General features: G+C 35.0%; 1 protein-coding gene across 1 annotated transcript in view; it reads right to left on the reverse strand.

Annotated features, from left to right (window-relative positions):
• The window catches only part of LOC142226578 (uncharacterized), a 33,694-nt gene extending 21,688 nt beyond the window's left edge, over window positions 1-12,006 (reverse strand). Inside the window, exons 1-3 of the mRNA XM_075296664.1 lie at window positions 11,828-12,006; window positions 3,718-4,107; window positions 3,378-3,639 (exon numbers count right to left, since the gene is read on the reverse strand). Of these exons, the coding sequence (XP_075152779.1) occupies window positions 3,378-3,639; window positions 3,718-4,107; window positions 11,828-11,892 (717 nt within the window). The 5' untranslated portion in view covers window positions 11,893-12,006. The remainder of the gene's footprint in view (window positions 1-3,377; window positions 3,640-3,717; window positions 4,108-11,827) is intronic.
• Window positions 12,007-22,186: the final 10,180 nt, after the last annotated feature.

Here is a 22,186-nt window from a genome sequence, read left to right on the forward strand (position 1 = left end):
GCTTGAGGAGCGTTTGTCGACAGCCAGGAAGTCTGGATCGGGAGAAATCGAAAACCGGAAGCCGCTGAGACGACAAAGAGAGTTGCCGGTAGTTTCAACCGAAACCCTAACCTCTCTCTCCGAGATGCCGCAAATAAGCTGGGTGTATCGTTTACAACCGTGCATCGAGCCATAAAACGAGCCGGACTATAGACTTACAAGAAGGAAATACGACGGCCAAAGCGCGATCCCGGAGGCTGTACACGACGATGCTGACGAAGTTTGACTGCGTGGTAATGGACGACGAAACCTACGTCAAAGCGGACTACAAGCAGCTTCCGGGACAGGAGTTTTATACGGCAAAAGGAAGGGGAAAGGTAGCAGATATTTTCAAGCACATAAAACTGGCAAAGTTCGCAAAGAAATATCTGGTTTGGCCATCTGTACCTGTGGCTTGAGAAACAGCATTTTCATAGCTTCCGAGACTGTCAACCAAGAAATTTACGTGAAAGAGTGTTTCAATAAACGTCTGCTGCCTTTCCTGAAGAAACACGGTTGTTCCGTACTGTTTTGGCCGGATTTGGCATCTTGCCATTACGGTAAAAAGGCCATGGAGTGGTACGCCGCCAACAACGTGCAGGTGGTTCCCAAGGACAAGAACCCTCCCAACACGCCAGAGCTCCGCCCAATTGAGAAATACTGGGCTATTGTCAAGCGGAACCTAAAGAAGACCAAAAAACTGCTAAGGACGAGCAGCAGTTCAAGGCAAACTGGCTTTCTGCGGCGAAGAAGGTGGACAAGGTGGCTGTACAAAATCTGATGGCAGGTGCCAAGCGTGAGGCCCGGCAATTTGGATTTGAAAAAGCGAAAGCCTAACTGAATATTTTTCCTGAATTTTATACTAATTGAACTTGAAAAAGAAATTTAATTTGATTTTTTAAATAAACGATTTCACCGATTTACACGCGTTTTCCCTTGACGAAATTTTGACCGTATCACCCTTTATTGGTTGTTTATTGGTTGTTCGTTCGTTTTTTATGAGCCCCTAAATTTTTTTTCGCCAAATTCGGTTTTTAAGACTTTTTGCAATTTTCGCATGACTATAGCTCACTGTAGTGAATTTTTTTCCAGTCTTCAACATCTAAATGGTCTCATCGACCATTGGTATGTACTAGAAGTTGTTCATAGTTTACATTGTTTACATTTCTTTCCTTAATTGCATGGTAAAATTTTCAATTGTTCAAGGGCTGTAGTCGAAACACGGAAAAATCGGAGATGAAAGTGGTAGTTTTTTTTTCGAAATTTTTGTGGTTTTATGCTTAATAAAGATGAAATTTTTTCGACTTAATATATTCAGCACTTTTGTTGGTCGAGTCAAGAGTTACAAATTTGTTGAAGACTGCAAAAAATCCCTAGCGTTTTTTGAGCTATGGCCTTGCGAAAATTGCAAAAAAAAGTTCTAAACCCCGAATTTGGCGAAGAAACCTTAGAGACGGCGACCGGACATATCCCCCAACGGACATATCGCCCAAAATGATTTTTGGGCGTTATGACCTCCATTGGGGCGGTCACATCGCCCAATTTTAGTTTGGGCTTTATGTCCTCCCTCATCGCGGTCATATGTCCCGAAAAATAGGCGGTCGAAACGCCCAATATTTTATGGGGAAAATAATGTCGGAATACAAATCAAAAACTGTCCTAAATGAAGTAGTTTTGATCCCCAATTTTGGTTAACTAAATACGAACGGTATTTAATTCAAAATGCCGTAACTAGAAAGACAGTGCAGATCTCGTGGTCTATAAGAAAATTAAGGAGAAAATGGTGCAAAACGCTCCACTAAGTCCCCAAGAACTTGCCAAATCAGAACATATGAGTGAATACTAAATGTGCGAAAGTGTGCCGGAAGAGATATTTTAGCAAACCACTATTATGGAAGCCGATTTGGCATACAGTCTCTTTGTGTTCCAACCCAGTAACTGAAATAATGAATGAATGAAATATGGATGATGGAGATGCTATTGTTTTATTGATGTCCCTTTTTCGGTCGTTGTTAAATTCATCACATTCAGTTCGTCTTCAAATCCTAGCGACTTTCAGTTTATTATCTTGTTCTAAACATTAAAATTGGAAAGATATGAGATGATCGACGTGCTGCTGATGGGTACTTGAAAAAAATCGCGCGCGCGATTTATTTCAAGTACCCATCAGCAGCACGTCGATCATCTCATCTGCCTCCAAATCGCGCGCGCGAATCCTTTTTTAAATTCATCACATTCAGTTCATCCTCACATTCTTGCAACTTTCGTTTTATTATCTTGTTCTAAACATTAAAATTGGAAAGAGATGAGATAATCGATGTGCTGCTGATGGGTACTTGAAGTAAATCGCGCGCGCGATTTTTTTCACGTACCCATCAGCAGCAAATCGATCATCTCATCTCGTTCCAATTTTCAGTTTAAAATACATAATTTTCAATTCAGCAATTGTCTGGTTTGTTCAAAAGAAAAAAAATATCAATTTACGAATTTTCACATTTCAATATATAAATTCAAATGTCTTGGAGCTTAAACCGACCTATTTCACGAGCGAAATAGGTCTTCGTAGTGCCACTTTAGCCGCTTTTCCATTTCAATCGTACGCTGAGAAGAAAAATGGTCAAAAATTCTGTTCCAGTCAAAAACAATTAAAACAAACGATGAAGCCAAGATAACACATCTTCTTCCAGCATATACAATAAAAGCAGGATTCGATATTTGTCAATAAGAGGCATATCTATCTATTAAATATTAAAAAAAAAAAAAATAATGGATAGATGAAGTAATCATATATAGCTTTTGAATGATTTAAAAAAAAATATTTTGTTATTTTAAACTATTGTTTATATTCAATTATATTCAAACGGTCATAACACCCACATTTTTTTATGGGGCTTATGACCGCGATGAGGGAGGACATAAAGCCCAAACTAAAATTGGGCGATGTGACCGCCCCAATGGAGGTCATAATGCCCAAAAATCATTTTGGGCGAAATGTCCGTTGGGGGATATGTCCGGTCGCCCTTAGAGACTCATAAAATACGAACGGCAACCAATCTAGCAAAATCCAAAAATTACTTTTCTCCTTTCATCGAGTAGTTTCGGCTGGGATAAGTGATTTTTTGTTTGGAATTTTTGTGTTGCACTGTCTTATGAACAGTCATAAACCAACTTTTGTTTGGTTGCTTGAAGGCAAATATGGACATTCCGTAACATATTTCAGGCTGATCGAATGAAAAATTAGCCTTCATATCAACTCATAATTTCACCACAAGCAAGCATATGTTTTATGGTATCGCAGACCAATACTTCTAAGCAGAATAAACAGAATAATAAAGTTAATAAAAGAACGCTATTATTACCAAGCATTTTGATTTTGTTGCAAAGAATAGAGATAAATCCTCCCAATGGAAAACATTATTCTCCATATAGTAAACGAATATATTAGAACTTGGTAGCATATCTGATGTAGGTGTTAGAGTTATATACTCCATGGTTTTGTCACCAGAAATTTCCAGATATTCATGTTTGACTATGTTGCCTTTTACAACCACATTGTAGATAAGAAATGGTATGGGATTTGTTGAATTTGCTTTCATAATAATATCTCTAAATATGCGATATCTGAAAATAGAAAGAACAACAATGATTTGTCAAACATTTTATGAGAATTTGATAATTTTAGAATTTACTAAAACTCACTTTTCTTTTTTGAACTTTAAATTTAAAGGACCAAATCGTTTAGCTGTCTCATTGTGAATCGATGCGATCTGTAACTCTTCAATATTTTTCAAATCATCATTTTGAAGATGTCGTGACTTGACATATTTTAAATTTGTTGAATTGGAAAATTCCAAGCCTTTGATACTTTGAACCTTTAAGGTATACACTGTATTTTCCAACATTGGAATTTGGAATGTTGTAATTGCGGTATTGTATTGAGGTATCTCTATTAGTTTCTTCTCCTTAAATGTGGTGCCACCGGCAATCTCAATTTCTACTGTAGACGGTTCTGTGTTTTCGGGTAAAGTGATTGCAACTGTATAATCATTGTTGGGTTGAATAGAGTTGGGTGCCACAACGATATAAGATCTGAAAAGATAATATAAATTTGAGATATATACTGAGAAAAAGGCATGCTCGGATCAGAAGAATTTTCTCTTTACTCTAATGATTTTGGTGTTGATTCCGAGACCAAGAAGCGGAGAAACGTAAGGATACTTTTAAGATACAATTTTTTTTTAGATTTGAGGTTTGCGTCATTGATTCTAGGAAACAAGTTTTAATTTAACCCTTTCACTACCGATGTCCACTTAGAAGGACATTCGAAAAAGACACCAAATTCTATTTTCCCACTTAGTTTCGAATTATTTCTCCATGTTATTTTAAAGTAGAGGCCTTAATCTAAATAAGCTATAAATATTTTCCATATTGGTGAGCACTAAAATATATTTTTATAAACTTTTTTTAACAATAAACGAAAAATACGAAAATTTGAGACAATTTTTCTTTTGTATGTTTCTAGTAAATGGACATATATACAAAAAACTATAGCTGATACTTTTACGGTTTCTTTTTTGTATTTTTTCTCACACTGCGAAATATATTATAGGCCAATTGGGGCTCATTTTCGTATGGCCATTTGGTCACAATTCAAGAATCAAGTTTTCAGAAAAAGTTCATATAGCTCTTGAAGTAATTGAGGTAGGTTCTCAAAATGACAATTTTTGTTCTACATGCTGTTAGTACAAGTAAAAACAGAAGAAAAATTAAAGTTTTTAATATTAGGTTTATTTTGGTAGTGAAAGGGTTAATACGTTTTTATACCCTCCACCATAGGATGGGGGGGTATTCCGTCTGCAGCACATCGAAATATTGCTCTAAGACCCCATAAAGAATATTTATATTCTGGGTCGTGGTGAAATTCGGAGTAGATCTGAGCATGTCCGTCCGTCTGTTGAAATCACGCTAACTTCGGAACGAAACAAGCTATCGGTTTGAAACTTGGCACAAGTAGTTGTATAATGGGCCATATCGGTCCACTTTTACGTATAGCCCCCACATAAACCGACCCCCAAATTTGGCTTGCGAATCCTCTAAGAGAAGCAAATTTCATCCGATCCGGCTGAAATTTAGTACACGGTGTTAGTATATGGTCCACATCGGTGCGTAATTATATATAGCCCCCATATAAAACGATCCCCAGATTTGGCTTGCGGAGCCTCTAAGAGAAGCAAATTTCATCCGATCCGGCTGAAATTTGGTACATTATGTCACCATATCATTTCTAACAACGATGCAAAAATTGGTCCACATCGATCCATAATTATATATAGCCCCCATATAAACCGATCCCCAGATTTGGCTTGCGGAGACTCTAAGAGAAGCATATTTCATCCGATCCGGCTGAACTTTGGTACATGGCGTCAGCATATGATCTCTAATAACCGTGCAAAAATTGGTCATAATTATATATATCCCTCATATAAACCGGCCCCTCGATTTGGCTTGCGGAGCCTCAAAGAAAAGCAAATTTCGTCCGATCCTGCTGAAATTTGGTACATGATGTAAGTATATGGTCTCTAACAACTATGCAAAAATTGGTCCACATCGGTCAATAATTATATATAGCCCCCATATAAACCGATCCCCCGATTTGGTTTGCGGAGCCTCTAAGAGAAGCAAATTTCATCCCATCCGGCTGAAATTTGGAACATGGTTTTAGTATATGGTCTCTAATGACCATGCAAAAATTGGTCCACATCGGTGCATAATTATATATACCCCCATATAAACCGATCACCAGATTTGGCTTGCGGAGACTCTAAGAGAAGCAAATTTCATCCGATTCGGCTGAACTTTGGTAAATGACGTCAACATATGGTATCTAGCAACTATGCAAAAATTGGTCCATATCGGTCATTAATTATATATTGCCCCCATATAAACTGATCCCCCGATTTGGCTTTCGGAGCCTCTAAGAGAAGCAAATTTCATCCGATCCGGCTGAAATTTGGTACATTGTGTAAGTATATGGTCCCTAATGACCATACAAAAATTGGTCCATATTGGCCCATAATTATATATAGCCCCCATAAAAACTGATCACCAGATTTGACCTCCGGACCCTCTTGGAAGAGCAAAATTCATCCGATCTGGTTGAAATTTGGCACGTGGTGGTAGTATATGATATTTAACAACCATGCCAAAAGTGGTCCATATCAGTCCATAATCATATATAGCCCCCATATAAACCGATCCCGAGATTTGGTTTTGGAGCCTCTTGGAGGAGCAAATTTCATCCGAGTCAGTTGAAATTTGGTACATTGTGCTAGTATATGGCCGTTAACAACCTGTCTAACTAGGTCTATATCGGTCTATAGTTATATATAGCCCTCAGATAAATCGATCCTCAATCACACAAAAATTGGTCCATATCAAGTTCATAATTGTAGCCCCCATATAAGCGACCCCCTTATTTCAATTCTGGTTTTCCACGTACCGTGCACAAGTCCATATCGATTCGTAATTATTTGTAGACTTACCTATACATAACTTTTTTGTCTAATATATACCACGTATGAACTAACTCACAATTTAGAAAACGATGTTAAGAAGTTTTAAGATACCACAACCCAAGTAATTCGATTGTGGATGACAGTCTTTCGTAGAAGTTTCTACGCAATCCATGGTGGAGGGTACATAAGATTCGGCCTGGCCGAACTTACGGCCGTATATACTTGTTTTCAGCTGGCTTTCTTCATGTGCAATCAAAGTCCTTTGCATATCTGTTAAAGACAGCTTAAATGTTCAAATTCAGACTCGTCTTAAAGTAGTCGTTTCAAGTTTCAAGTAAAAAACGTCTTAGAAATAAAGTATTGAAAAATATCACTTTTTTTGACGCTTTTACATTAAAATCGCCATGAGTATCTAAGACTATTTCCCGCTCTTCTGCACTGCACTATTTCCCGCTATCGCCGCTCTTCTGCACTGATAGTAAGGCATTCCACCAATTAATCTACAGAGAGATTCTTAATTTGTAATAAAACTTGGAATTCCATGTGTCATTCAATAATCAATGTTTCAAATCTTTTCCATAGAAAAATTTTATTTCTATGGATAATTTTCTCAAATTTCTTAAAAGTTTATTTCAAAAAGAACATTTTCTTAAAAGTTTACTTCAATAGAAATTTTTTTTTAAAATTTTATTTCAATAGAAAATTTTATCAAAATTTCTCTGAATTTTATTTCTTTAGAAAAATATCTCAACATTTTATTTCTATAAACGTTTGGTAAGTACCTTTTATTTAGAGAGGAATATTTTGCAAAATCTACCAAAACATCAATAATTCTACAAATCTACCAAACACTAAAAAATCTAAAATAATTATTTACTATTTAAAATCGCCAGGAGTATCTAAGACTATTTTGATCCCAAGTCTTCTGCACTGATAGTAAGGCATTCCACCAATTAATCTACAGGGAGGTTCTTAATTTGTAATAAAACTAGGAATTCCATATGTCATTCAATAAACAATGTTTCAAATCTTTTTGCACGTATTGATAACCTTTTCATTATTTTAAATAGCATTTAATCGATTTTTATCAAGCAATTAATATGAATATAAACATTTTTAATTATACATATATTTATATTAACGGAGCTAGTATGGAAATTATTAGTCAATACAGACAAAAACAAGTGAATAAAGTAGAAAGTTGTGCAGGGCTGACTATATCATACGTTAAACCATCCCTACTGAATTAGTAGACATTGTTTGTGGGGTATCAATGGTATAGGTTTGGGTGATAAACCGTATTTCCATATTTAAGAACATAAAGGAGCACATGTTTATGGGAGTTTTGTCACAATCTGAAAATAAATGTCTGATATTAGGAGCTAACATATATTTGATTTTCCACCCCCTAATATTAAGTCCATTATTAAAAAAGAGGAAATCGTTCAATTAGTGTGGGTAATAAATCCAAATTTGTAAAAATCGAGCAATATTCTTATGTAAGTGCATATAAATACGATCGTCTAATACATCAAAATTTGAAATTTGAGTAACATTGGTTAATAAATATGAGTATTACGGACAACTTTGGGAAAATCGAACGATGCATATATATGGGAGCTAGATCTAGGCACATATTTGGCAGATCAAAATTATCAAAGACCACTATGTGGTTTAGCGTATAAAAATAATATTGCGGTTATATCAAAGATTTAATATCCTTAAAATAAATAAAGATTATTATTTTAAGGATTTAAATTATTTTTAAATTTGATGAATTTTTGTTTAAAGTTCGGCCAGGCCGAATTGTTCTACAATCGAATCGAATCGTGGTATCAGTCATCGAAGGCAGGATAACTTAAAACACTGTCTCCGAAATTGTAAGTCAATCCATATGAAGTCTATGTTAAATAATAAAAGCCAGATTAAATACCAACGTGCAGAGAAGGAATATGTTATGACAACCCCAAACATGTTTCCAGAGCACCATGTTAGCTTTTAACGGGAAACATGTAACATTGTGTGTCGCAACGAAAATTCTGTATCTGATTTCGACAAGCATGTTATATTTGATGAAAATAGAATATTTTGCGACAAAAATGGTAAATGTTTCCTGTGAAACAGTAATATTGTGCTTTTGAAACATGTTTGGGTGATCATATTATATGGGGCTATACCTAATAGTCCGATATGGCTTATTTGCATATCGGACTATTAGCTACTTATACAAAGATTAAAGTCGATAGCTGGTTCCGTTCAAAATTTAGCGTGATTTCAACAGATGGACGGATATCTCAAGATCGACTCAGAACTTCAACAGGACCAAGAATTTATGGGGGTGTCAGTTCAATATTTCGATGTATCAGAAATAGTATGACAAAATTAGCATAACCCTATTTTTTGGTTCAGAGTATAAAAAAAGTGAAAAAATAAGTTAGGATTTGTTTCACAGATAGACGGACGGACAGACTGACATAGCAGAGGCCGGCCCTGAGCATAATTTTCAAAGACACTATATGTCTATCTCGTCACCTACTGAGTGTTGCAAACATATGTACTAACTTAAAATACCCTTTTCTACAGTGTGGCACAGGGTATAAAAATTACGTTCCAAAATCGTGAACGGAAGGTAACAAAATAAAACGAACAAGTATATACGGCCGTAAGTTCGGCCAGGCCGAAGCTTATGTACCACCCTCCACCATGGATTGCGTAGAAACTTCTTCTAAACACTGCCATCCACAATCGAATTACTTAAGTTGCGGTAACGCTAGCCGATGGCAAGGTATCTTAAAACCTCCTAACACCGTCTTCTAAATTGTCCATACGTGGTATATATTAAATAAAAAAAGATCGATTAAATACGTATATAATTCAGTTTGACAAAGTAGACATAACATTTTGACGAAATTTTCTACAGAAATAAAATTTTAACAAAATTTTCTATAGAAATAAAATTTTCTATAGAAATAAAAATTTTGACAAAATTTTCTATAAAAAGAAAATTTTGACAAAAATTTCTATAGAAATAAAATTTTAACAAAATTTTCTATAGAAATAGACTTTTGACAAAATATTCTATAGAAATAAAATCTTGGTAGATTATTTTTGGTTCGAGTGGCAACCATGATTATGAACCGAATAAAATTTGAACAAAATTTTCTATAGAAATAAAATTTTGACAATGATGAAAATTTTATTATGAACCGAATAAAATTGTAACAAAATTTTCTCTAGAAATAAAATTTTGACAAAATTTTCTATAGAAATAAAATTTTTACAAAATTTTCTATATAATAAAATTTTGGTAGATTATTTTTGGCTCTAGTGGCAACCATGATTATGAACCGATATGGACCAATTTTTGTGTGATTGGACCAATTGTTGTATGGTTGTTAGCGACCATATACTAACACCACGTTCCTAATTTGAACCGGATCGGATGAATTTTGCTCCTCCAAGAGGCTCCGGAGGTCAAATCTGGAGAACGTTTTATATGGGGGCTATATATAATTATGGACCGATATGGACCAATTCTGGCACGGTTGTTAAAGATCATATACTAACACCATGTTCACAATTACAACCGGATTGGATGAAATTTGCTTCTCTTGGAGACTTCGCAAGCCAAATCTGGGGATCGGTTTATATGGGGACTATATATAATTATGAACCGATGTGGACCAATTTTTGCATGGTTATTAGAGACCATATAACAATATCATGTACCAAATTTCAGGCGGATCGGATGAAATTTGCTTCTCTTTGAGGCTCCACAACCCAAATCTGGGGATCGGTTTATATGGGCGCTATATATAATTATGGACCGATGTGGAACAATTTTTGCACAGTTGTTAGAGACCATATACCAATACCATGTACCAAATTTCAGCCGGATCGGATGCAATTTGCTTCTCTTTGAGGCTTCACAAGCCAAATCTGGAGATCGGTTTATATGGGGTCTATATATAATTATAGACCGATGTGGACCAATTTTTGCATGGTTGTTAGAGACCATATACCAACATCATGTAGCAAATTTCAGCCGGATCGGATGAAATTTGCTTCTCTTTGAGGCTCCGCAAGCCAAATCTGGGGATCGGTTTATATGGGGGCTATATATAATTATGGACCGATGTGGACCAATTTTTGCACGATTGTTAGAGACCATCTACCAACACCATATACCAAATTTCAGCCGGATCGGATGAAATATGCTTCTTTTAGAGGCTCCACAAGCCAAATCTGAGGGTCCCTTTATATGGGGGCTATACGTAAAAGTGGACCGATATGGCCCATTTTCAATACCATCCGACCTACATCGATAACAACTACTTGTGCCAAGTTTCAAGTCGATAGCTTGTTTCGTTCGGAAGTTAGCGTGATTTCAACAGACGGACGGACGGACGGACATGCTTAGATCGACTCAGAATTTCACCACGACCCAGAATATATATACTTTATGGGGTCTTAGAGCAATATTTCGATGTGTTACAAACGGAATGACAAAGTTAATATACCCCCATCCTATGGTGGAGGGTATAAACATTAAAACGGAATGTTCACGGGTTTGTTCACGATTTCATGAACGGCTTCGTTTTTCTTTGGTCATGAAAAATCTTAGAATATTCGTTAGTCGATGATTTGGCAACTACGGCGTTGGTGCAATGTGCTAAGGCGTTTTTTTTTTTGAATTCGTAATCATTTTATTCAACCAGATCATGACCACTGGTTACGTTTGGAAACACGTGTGTTGATTCACTTTCAAAAACTGATCGTTTTGAAATTAGCTTGCCGAGGTCTTCCTGAGGACTCTGGCTTGAATCAAAAGTCCTATGTCTTAAGCGTCAACCTGAAGAAAAGGAAAATATGATTATTTACCATATAATCCCATTGCCTAATCGAACAAAGATTGATGAGCGCGTACCTGAATTTAACACGGTGGAATACCTAGGTGTAATCATAGACAAAACACTGAATGGGAAGTGTCACATGAAAGAAAGGATTGAAAAGGAAACACGGAAGAATAATTAGGCCAATTCTGACAAATGCCGAAAAGAAGAACAATATGGAACTATTACGAGTACATAGAGTCGCTCTGATCTGTTTTCACGGAATAGCGACGTTAGAGATATTACTCGACATAAAACCACTTGTTATTTAAGAAATAACTTTAACAATATAGGAGAACTTCTTTGGTATATTTGTGTGACCATAATATATCCATTTATTAACTGTTACTTATTGCAATAGTTAAAAATGCAGCAAAATGTGTATACATTTCCAAGACATACCCCTTGCCATTTATTACAACCACAGCAAGTAGAAGTATATATACATATAGTATTTTTCGATCCATGTTCGATAAATGTTACTCTACAAGATCGACAAAAACTTTACACAGGATTCGCGTTTGTTTTGCAAATAAACTTATCGGATTAAACGTTAGTTCAAGACTGAGTGCTTGTTCGATATTTTCCACTTGAGTTCGATGAGTTCCCTGAGATCCAGAGCAATGAGAATGAGACACAGACAGATATACAAAATTCGCAAATCTTTCTTTTGTTCAGCTTTATAATGAGCGTTAATATATAATACGAGGTAGGGCTATTAAAATGAGGCCAGCCAATAGAGATATGTTCATGCAATATTTTGATCCGTACAAAGTCTATTAGATGTAACCGATGCATTTTATGTCATATAATTTGACTGGGTGGAATTTCAAATAACCTCCTGGATGAGACTAAAACTGTGTAACTAGTAATAATTTCTCTTGCTCACTGTGTTGCAAGATAATTGAAATAACGATAAAGAAGGCCACATGTACAATAGCATCAAAAATAATACAGAACTTCCCCTATAAGATTTGGAAAGATGACATAGTGAACCGAGACATGGAAGGCATCAAAGATCAAAGAACATTCTGAGGAAAGTTTGAAGATCCTACTACGGCAGCGGTACATGTCTGGGTTTTAAAGAAGGCCTTGGGTGTCGACTGAAAGTTCCTGATGCCGCTATGAGCACATTGCCAACATGATCTTTGTAACTACCCTCGCTTCAATTGATGTGCATCTTTATTCGCCCTCAATTGCATGCGCAATTCCAGAATTTCTTTGTGTACAAAAATGGCCAGAAATCTGCCATCATAAATTGATTGCTTCAAACGAAAGATAAGACCATGATATTTCGGAGATTTATATTATGTGGCATGAATAATACGAAGAACTGTAATATAATGAAGTGCATCTTATTGAGAGACAATAAAGATTAATTTATTTCAGTTCTTCAACACTAGTTCGTAATTTCTGCCACCTTCTTTTAGTTATTCATGGTAACAATGGACTTTGACTATTAAATAAACTTATGAATACTCAATAAATCAGTAATAAATATTTTCATACTACTTACGGCAAATTTGATATATAATTAAAATTTCGGAATTAATTTGAATAAATTTAGAATACGCTTAATATTGTAGTAGATATCGATGTATGATTTGTGAATAAATCCTCAAGAAAAAAATTCAGGTAACATAATTCATTGATATTGAGGATACAACAAACCTAATTATTTTCCCCAAACATGCATATATAGCTGAAAATTCATTGACGCCGTATCTTACGTACCGCTTCCCACACCCTAAAAAAATCGCTTCTCTAACATATGTTCCAAACATATTTTGCAGGAAGCACATATATTATTGGATACTGCCGAACGGACGGAGAATCGAACCGAGAACCACACAGTTTGTAAGCCAACACACTATCCACTGGGCTACGTAGTCACCAGTAGACAATTATCGTTATAAGTTACATTTATATAGCATAGTTTGCAGCGACCACGAGCCAATGCAAACATAACATTATTCAACAGAAACATACATTTGTTGGCCACGTGGAGCAGTGGTTAGCATGTCTGCCTTGCATGCAAAGGGTCGTGGGTTCAACCCCTGCTCCCACCGAACACTTTTTTTTTAAGTTACACATTTATATTTATACTATATTAAATTTTTATAATGAAACTTCGTAATGTGGGTTATTAAAGGTTTACAGTCAGAAACAGTGCTTGATATAAACGAAATGGACTGAGCTTTTGGATAAAATATGATTTTTTGTTGTTGCAAAAATAACAATTTTGCAACACAAAAATGTTTTTGGTATAAAAGTTTGAAATTTTTGGAAGGGATACAAAAACTCTAACAAAAGAAGAACGTGAAGTCGAGTATAAACATACATAAATAATTTTATAATATAATCATAAATTTATTTAGGCGTGAACAGTTTTTTACTAGCATTTAAAACCATTTTAAATGCATTTAAAACTTATCGTGTTTTGTACTTAATTTCATTTTTATCTTTAAGGCCGGTATTAAGTTGGCATTATCGCTCTAAAATGACCCTGTTTTGCCTATTACTTTTCTTTAATAATTCATTTTAAAGAAAATAAACTTTTTCAATTGTTTTAGCTGCAAAATTCGAACTTAATGCCCGCTTTTATATTTGAAGGTGTCCGTCAACTTCTCTTTGACTAGTTATTAATAAAGGGGAACTAAACTTTGTTTTTATACAGTTTACTCTTTAAATTTTCACTGTTTCCTCCTTTTTTTTCATTTTACTGTCCCAACTCTAAAAAGAGTACGAGGGCGGTTCGGAAACTTCTTAGCCTATCAATGAAAGAGAATAGTTAGTTTTTCAAACATATTTTTATTCTTCAATATAATCCCCTGAAACTTCAATACACTTAGTCCAACGCTTTTCTATTAATTCTATCCCTTGATTAAAATAGTTTTCCTCAAGGTCTTCAAAATAGTGGTTTACAACTGTAATTTCATCTTCATTTGAGGTAAAACTGGCAAGCGTTTTACCTCAAGCGTTTAGATTTGGGAACAAGTAAAAGTCACTGGGAGCTAAATCAGGAGAATAAGGTGGGTGGCCAAGCAACACGTACGTTAATTCGTTGATTTTAGCCATTGTTAAAACACTCTTGTGTGCTGGTGCGTTGTCCTGATGAAAAATTATTTTTTTTTGTGTTGTAAGCCAGGACGAATTTGTACATTTAATTGTTCCAAAAGGTTGCAATACTCTGAATTTATTGTTTTACCCTTTTACAGATAGTCCATCAATAAAATACCTTTGCAATCCAAAAACAAAAAAACTGTTGCCATAACCCTAACCGATGAATTGTTTTTGCCTTCTTTGGGGCACTTCATCCAGCTTCAGTCCATTGTTTGGATAGTTCTTTTGTCTCTGGTGTATAGTGGTGGATCCGTGTCTCATCAACAGTTATGAAACGATGCTTCAAATGCATTTTATTTCGCTTAAAACAATCCAAACAAGCTTGAGAAATGTTCATTCTTATACGTTTTTGATCGACTGTTAACAAATGCGGCACGCATCTTGCAGATAGCTTTTTCATCTGTAGTTCTTCATGCCAAATTAAATGGACTCGATCATTTGAGATGCCCATGATATTAGCAATTTCACGCATTTTTATTCGTCGATCATTTAATACCATATTATGCACTTTGGCTACAATTTCTGTTGTTGCTGTTTTTTGGACGTCCACTACGTGGTTCATCTTCAATGCTTGTACGACCACGTTTAAATTCAGCAACCCAATTTTTTACTGTTGTATATGAAGGAACACTTTCACCTAACACATTTACCATATCATTATGAATTTCTTGTCCCGATAAACCTTTTTTATGTAAATATTTAATGACAGCACGCATTTCTAATTTTTCCATTGTAAAAAAATTGCGGATGCATCTTTTTTGATCACCTGTTTCTATATGAAGGAATATATAAAATATCACAACATATATATGTTTACTCGAAATTTGTAAATTTATATATGTTTACATACACACATATTATTTTTATGAAATATTCATGCCCCGAATATAATATATTCTAACATATTAACATATGTGTCTCAAACATTTAGTGTTAGTTTAGGAACATTACATGTTTGCACTTAAATAGATTGTGTTTAAAAATTGCGCGCGAAACACATTTTGTTTATATCGGAACATATGAAAAACATATTTTTCTAACAGTGCATAGATTGCATATAAACCCAGCAAAAAAGCGTCGCCAAAATGGTAGTGAAAATGTTCTTTTTGGATCCGGAAGTGGTGCCAAATTGACGCAGAAGCGATGAATTTAACATGGGCTTGTCATAGGACGGATGTCTACCACTTCAACAGCCGCTGCACTGAATTTGCATCACTTCTTAAGGTATGATGCGAATCCAGTGTTTTGGATATGAATTAAGACATTTTGTGATATTTTGACAAATAAATAATTTTTAAATTTTTTTTATCATTTTTAATGCATTATAACGCTTGTCTGGAATTTTTGTGATTAAATATTTTCAAAATTAGAAATTTTTCTACAAATGATTTAGCATTTTTATCGGCTAAATTTAAATAATTTCTACCATTTTTTTAATTCTTTATCTGTTTTTAACCTATTTGGAACACACAAAAATAAATTTCCCATTAAAAATATGAAAAAAGCGAGTTATAAAGAAATTGACTCAAATGAACTTCCTGTGCAGTTGAAATAAAGAACATCTTTGGGAGAGCATTTTTGGAAGTTCTTTTAAAGTTGTGCCTTGAGAAGAACTTCCAAAATTTTTTGCAAGATAGTTCTACTAAAGACTATCATTCACAATCAAATTACTTGGGTTGTGGTAACAGTTGTCAATGGAAAAGTATATTATATATCAGAAAAATTATCTATATATAAACTTCTCGACGTATATAGCACCCAACAACTTTGAAGTATTTGAGATGATATTGAAAATGTAGATCTACAGAGTGGCGCAGGGCAGGGATGGAAAATACAATTTTTAAGAAAGTACAAAAAATGTATTTTTTTGATCGAAAAGGTACTTCTTACTAATTTCAACAAAAATTTCACTGGAAGATTATTGCCAAGAGCTCCTTTAGACTGAATTTTAAAGAAAATAAAATTTTGACAAAATTTTCTATAGAAAAAAAAATTTTGACAAAATATTCTATAGAAATAAAATTTTGAAAAAAATTTCTATAAAAATAAAATTTTGTCAAAATTTTCTATAGAAATAAAATTTTGACAAAATTTTCTATACAAATAATATTTTGACAAAATTTTCTATGTAAATAAAATTTTGACAAAATATTCTATAGAAATTAAATTATGCAAAAAAATTTGTATAGAAAATTTTCTATAGAAATAAAATTTTGCAAAAATTTTCTATAGAAATACAATTTTGCAAAAAAATTTTCTATAGAAATAAAATTTTGCAAAAAATTCATATAGAAATAAAACTTTTACAAAATTTTCAATTGAAATAAAATTTTCTATAGAAATTAAATTTTGCAAAAATTTTATACAGAAATAAAATTTTGACAAAATTTTTTACCGAAATAAAAAATCGATAATATAGGATTGCATGCGTTTTTCGACTAAAATATTCTTGAAATTCCATAAAATCAACACGATTTTTGACTATGGCTTTTACAAAATCGAAATTTTCTTCCCGCATGAACTTTTCTGTTTTGCCATATTTGTAAAAGACTATTAGCAAATAAGATTGATAAAGACTTTCTCAAAATATTAAAATATTTAGTCAAAGATATTGTACCATAAATCTGATATCGACTCAAAAATGTCTACACAAAAGGTACTAAATCATTCGCGGGAGTACTACGGTACTGACCGGGGTGAAAAAGTATTGAAAAAAGTACTATAGTACTGCATTTTCCATCCCTGGCGCAGGGTATACAGTCGGGCCCGCCCGACATTCATTACTGTTTATTTTGCTAAATGATCACGACGAATAAGTGCAGCATTATGGAAAAATCATTGTCCATAATTTTGGTCCTTTTAGAGCAATTGCATCACTCAAATGACGTCTAAATTGAAATAATTGTCCTTATTACTATTTGGCCGGGTGGTGGCACCATAGAAATTAGAAATTGAAAATTCACCCTACTTTTTGTCCAATGTAGTATTTCCACTTGAAAATGAGATAAATGACCCTTATATTGGTAATATCATGGCTTCAAGAGTCATGGAATCAATCCCAGTTCTAGCAGAACGCCAACAAATTTTTAAGGGCTGCACTACGCTTTCACATTCGGCTGAACATAGATTGAGGCAACAGTCACTGATCTATTGCGATCACGGTTGCCACTTGTGCCAAGATTTTAAAGAAAATTTTACCAAAAATCTATCAAATTTGGAAGGTTTTGATCAAATTTTTGTGGTTAGTATGAAATGGAAACGTTCACAAAAAATCAAAACGAAATGTTCACAATTTCGTCCACGGGCGTTCACGATTTCATGAACGGCTTTCGTTATTCTTTGGCTATGAAAAGTCTTAAAATAATCGTTAGACGTTATTATGGCAACTCCCTCGGTGGTGCAATGTGCTAAGGCAATTGTTAACGCATATGGTGAAGAAAACACAAGTTCAAGTCACGATAGCGGAAATCTATTTATACCCTGCGCCACACTGTGGAACAGGGTATTATAAGTTAGTGCATATGTTTGCAACATCCAGAAGGAGACGAGATAGACACATGGTGGCTTTGGCAATAATGCTCAGGGTGGGCTCCTGAGTCGATATATCCATGTCCGTTTGTCCGTGAACACATTTTTGTAATCAAAGTCTAGGTCGCAGTTTTAGTCCAATCGACTTCAAATTTGGCACAAGTATGTGTTTTGGCTCAGTATAGAACCCTATTGATTTTGGAAGAAATCGGTTCAGATTTAGATATAGCTCCCATATATGGATATGGACTTATATGGCCCCAGAAGCCAGATCGAGTGATATTTAAATCTATGTATTTGGGACAAACCTTTATATATAGCCCCCAACACATTTGACGGATGTGATATGATATCGAAAATTTAGATCTACAAAGTGGTGCAGGGTATAATATAATCGGCCCCTCCCGACTTTAGAATTTCCTTACTTGTTTTAATTTTGTTTATAAATTCGTAACCATAACGTTTTCAGATCATGAACGCTGGTTGTTGTTTTGACAACGCATGGTGTCATTTTATCGTTGTCAGATTGACACCGCCTGTTCTCCGTTTGACACCAAATGTGTGTTGATTAACTTTCATGAATGAATCGTTTTGTAATGAGCACGCCGTGCATGATTTTTTCTATGAGAGTTTTTCTTTTATTTTAGAAATCTATTTCAGTATTTTTAATAATATATAATATTAATCTCTCCTATTAGCGAACATTTTTCGGTGTATAAATATCCCTTAAATTGTAAATGTGTCGAATTTTAAATATTATAACGATTTCAGCTTGTACCAAAAAGGGAAAGTTACAACTTCTAAAAAAAGAGAGATCTTATTTTCAATGGATTTTGATAGTATGATCTAACACGAAAATTAAAATTTTTAAACATATTGAATTTATAAACATTTGTGACAACATTTCTATAGAAAGTTTTATCAAAATGTAACTTCTGAAGAAAATTTTGTAATAGCGAAATTTGGGCAATGAACAATGAAATATTTCAAAAGGACCTGGAGCTTGAAAGAACATAAATTTATTATTCTAAAAAATAAAAAAAAATAGTAATAGAAATTTTTTCAAAATTGTATTTCTAAAGAAAATTTCAAAATTTAACTTCTATAGAAAATTTAGTCAAAATTTTATTTCTGTAAACAATATTCATAAAATTTTTTTCTGTAAATAATTTTTTTTTTATACTCTCCACCATAGGATGGGGGGTATATTAACCTTGTCATTCCGTTTGTAACACATCGACCCCATAAAGTATATATATTCTGGGTCGTGGTGAAATTCTGAGTCGATCTGAGCATGTCCGTCCGTCCGTCCGTCTGTTGAAATCACGCTAACTTCAGAACGAAACAAGCTATCGACTTGAAACTTGGCACAAGTTGTTGTTATTGATGTAGGTCGGATGGTATTGAAAATGGGCCATATCAGTCCACTTTTACGCATAGCCCCCATATAAACGGACCCCCAAATTTGGCTTGCGAGGCCTCTAAGAGAAGCAAATTTCTTCCGATCCGGCTGAAATTTGGTACATGGTGTTACTATATGGTCTCTAACAACCATGCACAAATTGATTTACATCGGTCTATAATTATATATAGCCCCCATATAAACCGATCCCCCGATTTGGCTTGCTGAGCCTCTAAGAGAAGCAAATTTTATCCGATCCGGCTGAAATTTGGTACATGGTGTTAGTATATGGTCTCTAACAACGTTCACGATCTGAAAACGTTGTGGTTACGATTTAATTAACAAAATTAAAAAATATATATCCGTTACCGTGACTCGAACCTCTGTTTTCTGCACTATACGCGTTAACAATTGCCTTAGCACATTGCACCACCGAGGGAGTTGCCACAATAACGACTAACGGTTATTTTAAGACTTTTCATGGCCAAAGAAAAACGAATGCCGTTCATGAAATTGTGAACGCCCGTGGACGAAATTGTGAACATTCCGTTTTGATTTTTTGCGAACGTTTCCGCTTCATTTTGTCACCATCCGTTCACGACTATGGAACTTAATTTTTTCTATTAGTGTATAGAAAATTTTGTCAAAAATTTTATTTCTATAGAATTTTTTTTTCCAAATTTTAGTTCTATAGAAAATGTTGTCAACATTTAATTTTGTCAAAATTTTATTTCTGTAGAAACTTTTGTCAAAATTTTATTTCTATAGACAATTTTGTCAAACTTAACTATATACCTATTTAATCGACCTTTTTATATCCTCCACCATTACAAACGGAATAACTTTGTCATTCCGTTTGTAACACATCGAAATATTGCTCTAAGACCCCATAAAGTATATATATTCTGGGTCGTGGTGAAATTCTTAGTCGATGTGAACATGTCCGTCCGTCCGTCTGTTGAAATCACGCTAACTTCCGAACGAAACAAGCTATCGACTTGCAACTTGGCACAAGTAGTTGTTGTAGGTCGGATGGTATTGCAAATGGCCCATATCGGTCCACTTTTACATATAGCCCCCATATAAACGGACCCCCAAATTTTGCGTGCGAGGCCTCTAAGAGAAGCAAATTTCATCCTATCCGGCTGAAATTTGGTACATGGTGTTAGCATATGGTCTCTAACAACCATGCAAAAATTGGTCCACATCGGTCCATAATTATTTATAGCCCCCATATAAACCGATCCCCCGATTTGGCTTGCGAATCCTCTAAGAGAAGCAAATTTCATCCGATCCGGCTGAAATTTGGTACATGGTGTTAGTATATGGTCTCTAACAACCATGCAAAAATTGGCCCACATCGGTCCATAATTATATATAGCCCCCATATAAACCGATGTCCCGATTTGGCTTGCGAATCCTCTAAGAGAAGCAAATTTCATCCGATCCGGCTGAAATTTGGTACATGGTGTTAGTATATGGTCTCTAACAACCATGCAAAAATTGGTCCACATCGGTCCATAATTATATATAGCCCCCATATAAACCGATCCCCCGATTTGGATTGCGAGGCCTCTAAGAGAAGCAAATTCCATCCGATTCGGCTGAAATTTGGTACATGGTGTTAGTATATGGTCTCTAACAACCATGCAAAATTGGTCCACATCGGTCCATAATTATATATAGCCCCCATATAAACCGATCACCAGATTTGACCTCCGGAGTCTCTTGGAAGACCAAAATTCATCTCATTAAGTTGAAATTTGGTACGTGGTGTTAATATATGGCTCCAAACTCCAAAAATTGGTCGGTATCGGTCCATAATTATATATAGGCCTCATATAAACCGATCCCCAGATTTGACCTCCAGAGCCCCTTGGAAGAGCAAAATTCTTCCCATTCGGTTGAAATTTGGTACGTGATGTTAGAATATGGTATCCAACAACCATGCAGGAATTGGTTCCTATCAGTCCATAATTATATATAGCTCCCATATAATCCGATCTCCAGATTTGACCTCCGGTGCTTTTGGAGAAGCAAAATTCATCCCATCTTCTTGAAATTTGGTACGTGGTGGTAGTACAGGGTGGTTAAATTGTAATTGCCGATGTTGAATGTGCACCACACCTAAACGCCAAGTTTTTTCCAGAATTTTATTTGACATTTCTCTACTTCAGACTTACTCAATTTGAACCATGGAGAGATACACAATCCAACAACGAGTTAAATGGTTCCAAGAAATGCCAACAGTGGATGATCATTTTTCGTAGAAAATCATCTTCAGTGATGAGGCACATTTTCACCTCAGTGGATTCGTCAATAAACAGAATTGCCGCATTTGGGCGAATGAGAATCCAAGAGTGATTGTCGAAAAACCAATGCACCCACAAAGAGTGACTGTTTGCTGCGGTTTATGGGCTGGCGGCATCATCGGGCCGTATTTTTTCCAAAATGAGGCCGGTCAGGCAGTTACTGTGAATGGTGTTCGCTATCGTGAGATGATAACGAAGTTTTTATGGCCCGAATTGGAAGATATGGATGTGGACGATATGTGGTTTCAGCAGGTCGGTGCCACTTGCCACACAGCTAACGAAACAATGGCTCTTTTGCGCAACAAATTCAATGGCCGTGTTATCTCACGTAATGGCGATGTCAATTGGACGCCAAGATCATGTGACTTGACACCCTTGGACTTTTTTCTTTGGGGT

This window comes from Haematobia irritans, chromosome 2 (genome assembly GCF_050003625.1).
Source record: "Haematobia irritans isolate KBUSLIRL chromosome 2, ASM5000362v1, whole genome shotgun sequence".
NCBI lineage: Eukaryota > Metazoa > Arthropoda > Insecta > Diptera > Muscidae > Haematobia > Haematobia irritans.